This window comes from Ammodytes marinus (genome assembly GCF_949987685.1).
Source record: "Ammodytes marinus genome assembly, chromosome: 1".
Lineage (NCBI taxonomy): Eukaryota > Metazoa > Chordata > Actinopteri > Uranoscopiformes > Ammodytidae > Ammodytes > Ammodytes marinus.
Window position 1 is genome coordinate 16,221,584 of NC_137230.1, and position 13,107 is coordinate 16,234,690.

The following is a 13,107-nucleotide window of genomic DNA, read 5'->3' on the forward strand; positions in this document are numbered from 1 at the left end:
TTCTCTACTATTAGTTTATGTTTATTGCGCCAGGTCCGCATTGAACATTGTTTTATTATTTCGAAAAGTGGAGGAAATAAAATTCCCTGACGCAGCATGATCACTGACGATTTGGTCGCTAAGAAGGTTGAAAGAGTGGGTCAGCGCCGTCGTACAGTTCCATCTTAGTGAAAGTACTACTTTCGCTAAGAACGAATCTGGGAAACGCATTCTTCTTTCACAGCGTTCTTAAGAGCGCTCCAAAGTAGTACTTTGCCCAAAGAGGCTCTTAACGATTCTGGGAAACGCGGCCTTTGTCAGTTACTCGACCCAGAAAACTGGCAGAGTGAACAGCAAAAGCATTGCAGAGTGGGAGAGGCTAAGACACCTGTCAATCAAGCAAACATGCCCCAAACATACCCTCTTTATGCACTTTATGCACTAAGTATTTGTTGTTGCATAAGCCTAGCTTTTCCAGTACACTATTGCCAGTTACTGCTCTTCGCAGACTTTTTTATCTTGCCAAACCCTGTACTCATTGCTTTCTTGTGCATCTTGTTCGTGCACCAAAACATAATGCAGTTGTCTGCTGACCGAAACACATCTTTACTTGACTATCAACTAGTGCAGTACCCATAGGAAGCAGGTATTAGCTTATTCATGGTTCAATGAAACCTGTCTATGAAAGTGGGACACAGAAACCGATGTAGCCTACACATAGGCAGTGTCACGCAGTCTTTGAAATGGCTGTCGCATTGCTCGTCAATGTCAGTTTTGGTCTCTCCTTAATATTTTCTGGGCCATATATAATCCTCTATTCTTTATGGGCAAATCAGGTGAATTTTTTTTTATTGTTAATTGCAGCTTGAAGGCAGCAGCATTTATTTTTGCAACCAATATCAAGGGCATTTTTGCTTCTTACATAGACTTTAGCTCGTTATAATGTATTTAAAACATGTTGTAGAGGTGATCCGTGTTTACATTCAGACTGTGCTAATTTAAATGGAAAACGCTATTGACACGCTAACTGAAATTAGCATCACTGTTGTGGAAGTGTTTAACTATACATTAACTATATAACAGTGAAAATAGTGTAATGTGCGATCTTTAACACTAAAGGCCCTTTTCCACCGCCGCGCGGCAACGCCGCCGCCTCCATTCATTTCAATGAGGGAAGGGCGGCTGAGGGAAGGCGGCAAGGGAGGCGGTTCAGCCGCGGCGGTTGGGCCAGGAAGCGGTTGCCGCCCACGTGAACGCGCGCAGATTTTCCCCAACCGCTCAGCTTTCCCCGTGTTGAAACTTACAGCGGCAGCCGCCCGGCGGCAAGGCGGGAGTACAAGGCATCGTTGCAAACGGAGTACAGACATAAACAACACGGATCTACCATGTTTTAAGTCAATGTTAAAGTGTCTGTCGTTTAAAAAAGATTGGATATATATTCGACGTTGAACACAAACATGTGGACCAGTGATTGAAGACGATTTTGTAGGGGAAATATTTTTTAGACGGAACTGTATTTTCTCTCTGTACTTTTATTCTTCATAAAAGCTCATATAGAGAGACTATAACATCGTTATACGAGAGAGAAAGAGAGAAATAAGTGTGGTGGACTTCTGGTCGGGCTATATCAATGATACGATCACCGAAGCATCTCGCTGTCATGGCCGCCGAGGCAGCAGCCGCTTCTCAAAACGCCGGGCTCACCGGTGGAGTCCTCCGGCAAGGAGGCGGTTGAGAGGGCGGTTGCCGCGCGGCGGTGGGAAAGGCCCTTAAAGCGGACAGTTTTGAGGTGTTGGTCATGTCTGTGAAAAGGTTTAAGAACGTTTTGTTTGGAAAGTTGGGTGCATTGAATGAGGAAGTTACACAAGGCTGTGTCTGCTATGGCTCCCGGCAAGCCATATCCGGGAGCTCAGGCCGATCTGGCTAACAGTCAGAGAGATATGCGAGTCACAGACAGACACACAGACAGACAGACGCTTCTTGCTTTATAGATAGATTTATAGATAGATAGCTACATGGTCAAAAACATCACCAAAATCTGTAATGTCCTGGTGAAGAAGCACCTATTTTGGAAGGAGACGACAGATGTTTTCACAGCAACCTCAGTGCTGTTTACATTGACTGAATGCTGGCTCTAGATTCTAGAAGATCTCTTTGCAAAAGTTCACCTCACATATTTACATGCTTGATGCTGTAAACAGCTAATTAAGGGAGGTCATCAGGCTGGTTGCAATGAGATTCACCCCAACACACACACACACACACACACACACACACACACACACACACACACACACACACACACACACACACACACACACACACACACACACACTCCCATCACGTCAACCTCTGTTGGGTCCTGAAAGCTTCCTCCACCCCCACTACCCATGCGTTATTGGTATATTAAGGCGTTTCTACTCATTGCTCAGTCCAATAGGTTCCAAATGTCTGAACTCCATTTAGGGAAAATGGTGCATGTCTGGGAGGGAAGGGGAAGTTGAAGATGGAGAGATAGACAGGGAGTTAGAGGAAGATTAAGAGTTGGGGGAGTGGTGAAAGGCAGAGAGAGGGGGAGAGATAAAGAATGCTGCAGGGTACCAGTCACCAGCAAATCCTGTCACCAGCAAACCTCACCAGGGGGCTCTGCAATCGCACAAACACACACACACACACACACACACACACACACACACACGCCCATGCCCATGCCCATATAATTTATCTACTGACAGATATGCAATGTGATGCATTAACTCCTACGTACACAATGAACATGCAAAGTTTAAAATGGCATGTACATACCAAAACATATGTTTGCATACATAAGCAGACACACACACACAGCCACACACAAACAAAATCTACCCAAACACATACTGCTAGCAGGGAAGAAAGCAAACAGAGTTGTCTACACTGCACACAATTCTGTTTGCTTGTATAGCATATAGCAGCAGTATAAATGGGATAAAACAAGCCAGACATATTTAAAAATATTTATATCCACATGTCATGGCTCAAAAATTCCTATACACACTGATTCGCTGGTATCTTAACGCCGTGTCACTGACATTAACAAAGTAAACCAAGGATTCCACCTGCCTCGACTGCACAGCTACAAGATGCAAATATCCACGGGACACCACTATGTGAAACACATTATTCACAGCTCTCACACCCCCTGTAGGGAACACTAGCACACACACACACACGCACGCACGCACGCACGCACGCACGCACGCACGCACGCACGCACGCACGCACGCACGCACGCACGCACGCACGCACGCACGCACGCACGCACGCACGCACGCACACACGCACACAATTACACAAACACAATTACACAAACACACTCAGAGTAGGGTTATGGCTGCCTTGACAATCATACAGTGATCCAGTCTGCAAGCATCACCATCCTCATTTCCATCCTTGTCTCAGTCATCAATATTTGCCACAGTACAGTAGCTCACAGGGGCGAGGGAAGGTTTCAATATTCTGTGGGATGGTCCTCTGGTTTTGACTTTGGCTTGTTCTGGAACATGTGTGTGTTTGGAAAACATTGGCATTTGTAAGTCACAGTAAAAAATCAAAAAGCCAGATTCTGTTCAGTGGTCTTTTGTTTGGAACAAGGTTATTTTATTTTGTAGCAATCAAACCTGAAGGGAAACTCCACCTTGGAATACTCGTTCAATGTTAAATAATACAGTTTAGAGAATTGTATTTTCTACGGATGTAGTCTTCAAGTGGAGCTCTATTTTCCAGAATACCTTTTTGAAAATCGGAGTGGCATGCATGAATTTGTAGCTGACGTTAAAGTGTTCAGCCTATGGGCATATAATTAATATGAATATACTGTAGCTATCAAGGCCACTTGACAAGAACAGGGAACAGTTGACATGGTGACATGTTGAAGGACAGGACTTTATTTTGATTGCACACTAGCAATTCACAAAGAAAAGAAAAATATAATTTCCAAAGAATTGGCATGTTGATGTTGTTATTTACAAAAAGTACCATTTAGGGATTTTTTTGTTGCTCAAGCTGTTTACATGTTTGCATACACTTATAAGCCCCATCCCAAATGATCCTGTTTCCATGTCTTTCCCTATCCACAGGGTGATGTGAACATTTATTTTGTGAAATTTAACAAAACATACAACAGTAATAATTCTGATTCATCACTTTTTATTGAAATTGTGTTGAGGATGAAAAAAACTGTACTTAAAAAATTGAGGACACACACATGCTGTCCCTCGGTTTTAAGACAAGCATACAGAGAAAGCATGTTGTGGGAATGGCACTGTGCCAACTCTTTTAGTGCAACTTCTGTCGAGTTGCACCTTTTCTCCCACCTTTGTTCAATGGGCTCCATGAAGGGCATGACAATACCAAATACATTGGGCACTGTGTGTATCCAGATGATAGTCTATTTAGCTGTTTAATTACAAATGACTATGATTTGGGATTCTTAATGATCTTGCTGAGGGTAACAGCATTTCCCACCAGAATGAAAGCTGATCCCTTAACTAGTAATGTCATGCCCAAGTAATTTAGCCACCGCTACATGAAGCAGATGAGGGGGACTTGACCTCACAACCTGCGTCTCTAGTGAATAAAGCCAGAAAAAGGACTAATACACCCACTTCTTCTAATATCCAATCAGCCCATTTGAATAGCCATAAAATAGATGCTAATAACTAGCTGTCATAGAGCCCGCGAGGCTGATGGCGAAGCTTGACACACTAACAATACAGTCATTTAAACTGTGGTCAGCGAGGTCGCCGTTTATCAGAGGATGCACAGAGGCAGCAAAGGCACACACGCACAAACACAGTCTGTCTTACTCTGTCTCTCCTCACATACAGTCCAATTATAGAGAGAGGACAAGGCCTGGGCCGTGCGCTTCCAGTGACCTTGTTCCAGGACAGATTGATGAGGCTCTGCAAAGCCCCAGTAGATCAAATAACTCCTTTCTAGCCCTCATTACCAGGGCAAGGGGAGATCTGCAAGTGCTCGGCTAAGCTAGTGTAGAATGCGAAAATGGCACCAAAGTATCTGTTGTCTTCTTTTAACCTTTTTGGAAATGAAAAAGAACTGAGGCTATTGAACCTTCTGTATCAAATATGCTAAGCAATGCCATTTGCTGAACAGCGCACAGTTGTGTAAAAGGTGCATAAGATAATTGCATTAATAGTTGTTAGACAATGCAGTTTGTTGTTCTTTTCACCCTTTCTTAACTGGCAATTTGGCAGTTGAAGGGGAGGCATGGCATCATTCTGTCTTCTTCATTTCCTGGCATAGGCAGAAGTGCTGGAGTATGATGTGCCTAGTTAGTTTTGACGGATTGGTTTAGCAAATTTCATATGGAAAATATGACTCTTGCTAAATGTCATCTCTTTATTTTCTCCTTTGCTTTAGCTATTTAGTCGATTTCACCGACCTTTGACGGTAAATGTTTATTTTGAAAACCTCCCTGACTCCTCTTTCTCCTCTGGATTTCACAGTTCCTCCCCAGTTTGTCAAGCGGCCAGCCGACATTTACGCCCGCGAGTCCATGGACATCATCTTTGAGTGTGAGGTGTCAGGATCACCGGCTCCCACTGTCAAATGGGTCAAGAATGGAGATGCTGTTATCCCTAGTGACTACTTCAAAATAATTGTAAGTAACTAAAGTGTCTCCTTCCTTTTTCTGCACTGAAGACATTCATTGTACACGCATCAGAATGTGTGTGATTTAGCAGCATCACTGTGCCATAATAAAAGACTTTGAGATTGGTTAAAAATGCTACTTTCAACATTATTAACTGCTAGTCTTTGTCCTTTTTCTTTTTCTTTTTTTTCTGTAGAAGGAGCACAACTTGCAGGTTCTGGGTCTGGTCAATTCAGATGAGGGTTTCTACCAGTGCCTTGCAGAAAACGATGCAGGCAACATCCAGTCAAGCGCCCAGCTCATCATCTTAGCTCACGGTACGACACTCACCCACTACCAGCCATTAGTTTCCAAATCACATGCGTTGGATAAAGATAAAACTGATTTCCCAGTTGACAAAAAACACACAGCCATGAGCTAAAGTTTGATACACAAGCATCTATTCACAGCTGTTTGACAACAGTCTTTCAACACAATACTTTGTGTGATTATTTCTTAGCTTCTAAAAGCCGCAGCTCATATGAGTAACAGTTATGAGAGCTCTGATTGTTTTTTCAAAACCCTAACATTTTGAAAATAAAGTTTAGTGTAGTGTTTGGGCTTTTTTAGAATGAGCGATAAAAGCAATTCTTTTCTGTAAAATGCACAAGCTCGCTTGGTAATAGGGCAGGTCTACTGCTCTCTATACAGTTTACATCATTTATAAACACCTAGATGGATTCTAGAGGCTGTGTGCACATCTGTGAAAGTGTGAGTAGTGAGTGAGAGTGTGTTAAACCAGACGTGACTCAGAGGGGACAGAATAATATCTGGGGCAAACATTTGCACGCAGTCCATTTCACATGTAGTCTTACAGAAATGTTGTGAGGACTCAAGGAAAGCGGCCTGACACAACACCCATGCTTCTATGCAGTATCCTAATGTAAAGGTCAGTCATTTAGCAAAAGAGCTTGTTACCTAAACGTGAACCCATACATTCTGGGGAAGGCGAGAAGTCCTACAAAAGCAACAGCTTAGTCTATGTCTGTTGTTGTACATTTTCCTTTAAATCCAAAGGACGCTAATTCCTTGGTGCTGTCTTCAGTACAACAAAAGCAGATGCCAGGAACAGTGGCTAGAAGCGCCAAAAAACAGACAGTCCCCGAAAATAGAAGCAAATGTAGGAAATAATTTTAGCATCCTGGTTCTCGAGAACGTTCGGTTTCATTACGTCTGATCATTAGAGAAAATGTAATGCAACTGACATTTGAAATCGTTTGTACAATCATAATAATTCTAGACCGACAGGTCTCTAAAAAAGCTCTTCACAAAACATGATAACAACAATAAATTCAAGATTTTAACCAAGTCCCAAAACAACAAGGTTGAAAATGGAGGAACAATGAAACAGAAAGGGTAATGAAAAACTAACAACTATCCTAATCCGGCAGAAAGTAGTCACTCTCCCATTTTGTTGGGGCAGACGGCTAAATGTAATCAAGCGTGAACACCCCTTCACTATAAGCAGGTGGCTAATTGATTAGCGTAGCCGTGTCCAACTGGTGGCTTCCCAGCTGTGTCCCCTCCTTTGATTTGAGGACACAAGGTCAGAAATAATGATGACCTGCAGCTCATTGTGTGTTTTGTGTTTGACACCATTGATAAGGGGTTTTGCCACTTTCCACGGCCCCGAGGCCTTTTTTTTTTTTACTTGAGTTGATGATAAATGGGAAGGAATTACTGAGACAGCTGGCTTTGTCCATGGGGTCTGCCCCTAAGCAGGACTTTGAATAATACTCTCTTATTTTTTAATTCATAAACATCACAGAGTGTCTTTCCCTTTGTACTTTCTTTTCTTAGAGTGTACCTTTTGTCTTGTTCACAGTAATGATCATCCAAACACACTTACCACCACATAGCTTTATTCACTTTCCTGGTTCTTCTCCAGTTTATTATCCAGCCATCATCCGAGTCTCAGATGATGGATCCAGAAAATAACCGAAGTTGTAGACAGAGATACTGTTTATTTCTCCTGTGAATGATCATGGTTTATGTGCTTCCATAGACACATCGACTGCAACGCTCGCCGCTAAATACTTTGCTTCACTCTGTCAAAGTAATTTCCTTCTCTCAAAGGTGGAATGGTAAATCAATGAGAACATGTTTGTAATCAGATCATTTTCTACAGCTATTATGTGTGTGTAATGTGGGCACGGCTCTGTGATGGGAGGTTTCAATGAATCTCTTTAAGTTTTATTAGAACAGTTTCTCTCTCCCCTGTTGTATTCATCTCTCTCACTCTCCTCCTGTGCTGCTGACTGTGAACACATACTGTCCTACAGCCATCTGCCACCTTTCTCGCCACTTCCTCTTCTCTTTTTTTCCTCCTCGTCTTTCCCAGCCACCTGCTCTCTGTGATAATCCAACACACTGGGATTTGTGTTAATTGCGTTGCCTGGAATATTTTCCCCCTATATGGCTGGCCCCTCACAGCTGGGCATCTTTGTCCACTTCCAAAACATCCTTCGTGCACTTTGCCACCCCTGTTTGTTTCGCCCTCAGTCAGGTATCTCTCTTCGCACCTGCCGGGTTTGAATCATCCTGAAACCAAGCCAGGAAAGTCTGTCTGTCTGTCGGCTGCCGTTCAGTCGGTGGAGATAAGCCATGGACTTGCCACAGGGATAAAGTTGTCTTCACCCAACAGGGAAATCAATGGGGGTAAACTGCATGGAAGCACCCAGCGGCGGAAAGTTGGCTAATATTCATTAGTGCTCCTAATCTTTGCATCTTGGCCCTGCCAGCTGCAGTTAAACGTTGCTTTATTGATGGTTCCCACTTGTGAGTGTTCGGAATGGAAAGATGTCAGCTGTTATAATATGGGCAGTATTTTGACCGTTATTTATGTTGATATGTGCTTTGTTTCCATACTATTGGCTTTGAAACTGCAGTAGATGGCAATGGATTACCACATGTACAACTTGTAACCTTTTCTTTAAGTTAATTATTATTCAGTTTTGCTTCAGAAATCAAAAAAATAGGAAAGGCAGAAATGAGGGGACATGGTGGTCAAAAGTAGGTGCACGGATTGCAGTGCAGCATAGTCTTGAAAAAAAATTTCTGGACATTCCACATCCATGTGCAATATGGGTCAACAAGTTGCAAACAGATGTGAGTAAATAGGAGCACACATGCCTAAAGTGGACCTCAAGGGGACGTAATTATGCAGTGGAGTGCAGGCCGAGTAAGTGCCTCTTAATGTCCCCTATAAAACTGCCACATTCAGACGTTTGTGAAAGTGGAACTTTCTGTAGTTGTTCGTTTCGGTTGTAAGTCATTATGTTTTTTACCAAGCGGGAAAGTGGTATGATTTTTCTCAAGAGCAAATGCAAAATAAATTCTCACATATCATTAGAGGGTGTTTTTTTCTGAAACAATTTAAAGTTTAAGCTACATTAAATTAATTTTAGTAAATCAAGCCCACATGCAGTAGTTGGAATCAATAGAGGCTGTTTGAACCACGAGCGTTCTCACTCACAAGTCTGATTCAACATATGTTTTATTGCATATGAGGATGTATCAAAATCCCAGCAAATTGTCTAATCTTTTCTTCACTAATCTATAAATACAACCACTAATGGGCCTGTTTAATCATCATGATTACATTTCTGGCATTTATGATATTATTCTGCCAATCATTATTGTCAAAATGATTGTGAGGGAGGTTTGTCACCTGCATAGGATATGCTATTTATGGGACTGCAGTCGCGGGTCATCTACAGACAGTTTACACTTCACAGAAACAATATTCAGCCTTCTGTGTGATAGTGAAGCACAGTAAGCAGCAATTACAGCTTGGAGGGGAAAATTGTGACATATCTGAAGTTAAACGCTCAACAAAACACTTGTTTATGTGATCATCTTTCTAATTATGATACACAAACTGAAACTATGATTGAAGTTTATAAGGTGGCACACTAATATGTATAATGTGGCTTTGTGTGGTGTTCTTTAAGATGTAGAGCAGAGCTGAAACATATTTTCAGTTTTTTAGAATATTCAGCTAGAAATGAGGAGCTGTATCATTTTATTTAAAAAACCTGTATTCATAAGGCAAAAGAAAAGCCAGAGTTTTTTCAGCTTTATTCTTATTTTGAATAATAATTAAAAAAAACAAGGCCACAAAACCAGCCTGGGAGAACTGCCTTTAGATGCTCTCTTGTCAAAAATGGCAGATTTGACATTCAAGCTTCTAAAATTTTAATATAAAGAGCGCAGAGAGAGAGAGAATCAGCATTTAGCTCTGGCAAACAAAGAAGTGGATGCGCTCACTTTGCTGTTTACCCTTAAGTGTGTTTGAACAAATTAAATTATTATTTTTTTGCATAAATTCAAGAGATGCACTTCTATTTGCATGTGAATACTTATTTTTACTCTCTCTCTATTTGCTGGGTTGGCATCAATATGGAAATATATTGTCTGTCTGAGTTTCTCTGTCTCTCCATCTCCTGTTCTCCCTCCATTCCCCACAGCTAGCATAAATAATGTTTTGACATTTGCCTCCTAGTGCCCAAGCAAAGTACTTCAAGTGGAAAGCCTGAAAGCTTCTTTGGATGTACGAGCACTGCGCTGTCATGCTGTTTTTAGCAACCACAGACAGAAGTGAATTTAATTGAGAGGAAGGAAGGGTGGTGGGGGGGTTCACTGAATACTTAACCAACTTCAGCTAAGCTATACCACTATTTAAACACATCGGTTGATGCTGTGCAACACGGTCGGCAACATACAGTTTAGCTTGTTTATCCTGCAGGCTAGTTTTCCTTGCCTATTATTCAGGTCATTTTTATGACGAAACAAAGATGACACTCTTGTTTCTGATGCAAATGCATTTATCCAAGCTTTTTTTTTTATCCAAAGCTTGAACAGTCTAGCAGTCCTTCTTGGTCCCTCCATCTCTTTCGTCTCTGTCTTTTTCCCTTTCCCTTCTTCCGCTTATCTTTATCTTCTTTCTCTACGACTGCCTCTCCCTTCATCTACCTTTTTCCTGCTATGCTAAAGCTGCCATTAGTTATCCCTACTCCCCGTAGACCTGTGGCAGTCAACAGAGGAGCCCTGTCCTCTCCTCCCATCCGAGGAAGCAGACCCCCGCTGAGAGATGGAGATGCCTCATCACTGCCTGAGTGCTCACTGTGCCTCATGCTTTTCCCTCCCCCTCCATCACTCTGTGTATTTATGCGTGCAGGCACATGGAGAGATGGCAGGATAAACTGACACCTGTCTTGTCCCCAAAGCTGGAGTTTTAACATAATAAAAGACCCTGGGAGATACTAGGAAGGGATATTTGGAGAGTCACACATACCGTTACTTTATTAGGATATCAATAAATTACAGGAGACTTGAGCACCACCAGACCAAGTGACAAAGAATCCAGGAGTCTGTATTCGCAGACAACTTGGCCACCAGCTTTTACATCCAGCTTTGATCTGGGCCAAGATAGTTAACACCTAATCAAGGTCATGCCTCCGAAAGGATCCAGAAGTCAGTTTTATTTAGATGTCGTTATTTTAAACACATGAAACCAAATGAAGTGCATGTTTAACGCTGCAGATTGAAGATTAATGGCTGACTATAAACTGAACACATCCCGGCCAAAGAAAACTGTCTTGGACAGACCTTGTTGCTAGAAGAAATTCCGTAAACGACATAAAGCAGAGAAAGCTCCAAACCCTTCCACCTTATGTTCAAAATGTTGCGCTACACCTTAAAAGAATCGTCAAAACAGAACTAAGTAAATTTGACAGACAAACAACAAACTCAAATATTGAAACTGTATTGTTTCAGCACAAGCAGTCATTATTTTCACAGAAACAACTGATGCACATGAGAGAAAGGAAAACAGATGCCTAGATCTATCGTTAAAGTTGTGTGTAGACATGCAAGCTGGAGGGGATTTATCTACAAATATAACTTGATGCAGAAGTTTTATTTTTGTCGTCTTCTAATAAAAATGAATTACTATCAAGTACTTGAGTTGATATTGAATTGAAAGTAAAGAGAAAGATGAGGACAAGACGCTTCAAAAGTCCCAGCACTGACATACAGCAGCAGCGACTCTTGCTGGTGTTGAGGAAAGAAAATGACTATATTATGAGACCATGTAATATAAAATGTAACTAGATCATGTCTAAACAAGGGAGAAAGAGCTTCAGAGAAGTTGGAGCAGTGAATGATTGGTTTGAAAAAGAAAAAATCCCCAAACACATTTGTAGCAGACAAGCTACAGACAGGGATCCCTCCACTGCATTCCCTCTTCAAATCAAGAAGTGAGAATAGGTTGCTAAAAGAGCCTTCCCCTCCAGCCAGACTCTACCGCGACTGAATAAAAGCTCCGTTCCACTTCAGGGAATAAGGTGTGCTCCATCATCTGCTAGCAGGGTCATGGCTAGGCCAGCAGGACAGAATGTATAACGTTGTGAGCATGTGAATGTGTCAGCAAAGTGCAGGGCTGCGCGCCACATTCGCTGTTGACACGGACTGCATCGGAAGTTTGCCTTCAACAGCAGGCACCAGTGTGAAAACGTGACATTTAAACAACATGTTCATGTACTACTGGGATACACATGATGCTTGCACATTGCACACATAGGCTATCATCTCTTTTACTGTACGGTGACTTCCTTCATGAGCGCTTCATGACAACAATTAGTTAAAGAATTTGCAGCTGCAGTTCTTGTTGTTGCGATTTCCAAAACATTTTATATAAAAATATCCCATTAGAGTGATGTAGTAGATACTCGGAAGCCTTAAAATGGAGAGAGTGTAAGCCAATTAAGTGCGACTAGGGGATAAAATTGCCTCAATGCGGTTGAAACCTTTTCCCAAGAAACAAACAAACGCATCTATACACACCTAATTTTCAATTTAATCCATGTAGCTGCAGGTGCTATGATATTAAGTACCTACCATTCTAGCTAACCATATTTACTTTTATTCATAATATCTAAAAAATATAATTTCTTTACTACACCACACACTTGAGACATAAGGGACTTGCTGGATATCTTTGTACTTAGATCAGGCTCTACAAAATGTTTGCCTCATAGCAAAATATATTCAAATTTTAATTTGGGGATGAATCCATTAAATGTGCCCACAGTTTCTTAACTGAAATACACACAGAAAACCTTGCGTACACACACACCCTGTTGGCGATAGTGATTAGTATTCACCCACTGGGGGCTGTAGGAAGCTGATCACAGGGATTGTAGCTTAAATTGATTGTCAAGAGCTGAAATCAGCCTCCACCAAATTGCTGTTTGCACTGGTGCTGATGGCAAAGTGTTTGCGTTTTGACTGTCTCTGAGGGATGGTGCTGAGTGTGTATGTGTGTTTACAAGCCGAGGCTCTCACAGCACGGGTTGAACTTTTCTATGTGTTGTATTTACTCAACCGTGGTGAAAGGCTTTGCCTCATTTATGAATGGTCTGTCGCCTAAGTGC

The 13,107-nt window shown here is 41.8% G+C and overlaps 1 protein-coding gene across 7 annotated transcripts in view; it reads left to right on the forward strand.

Annotated features, from left to right (window-relative positions):
* Nucleotides 1-13,107, forward strand: part of neo1a (neogenin 1a) — a 151,890-nt gene that overhangs the window by 105,529 nt on the left and 33,254 nt on the right. For all 7 annotated transcript variants that reach the window (XM_080027802.1, XM_080027804.1, XM_080027808.1 and 4 more), the window contains exons 6-7: nucleotides 5,487-5,641; nucleotides 5,829-5,949. In XM_080027802.1, the coding sequence (XP_079883928.1) occupies nucleotides 5,487-5,641; nucleotides 5,829-5,949 (276 nt within the window). The remainder of the gene's footprint in view (nucleotides 1-5,486; nucleotides 5,642-5,828; nucleotides 5,950-13,107) is intronic.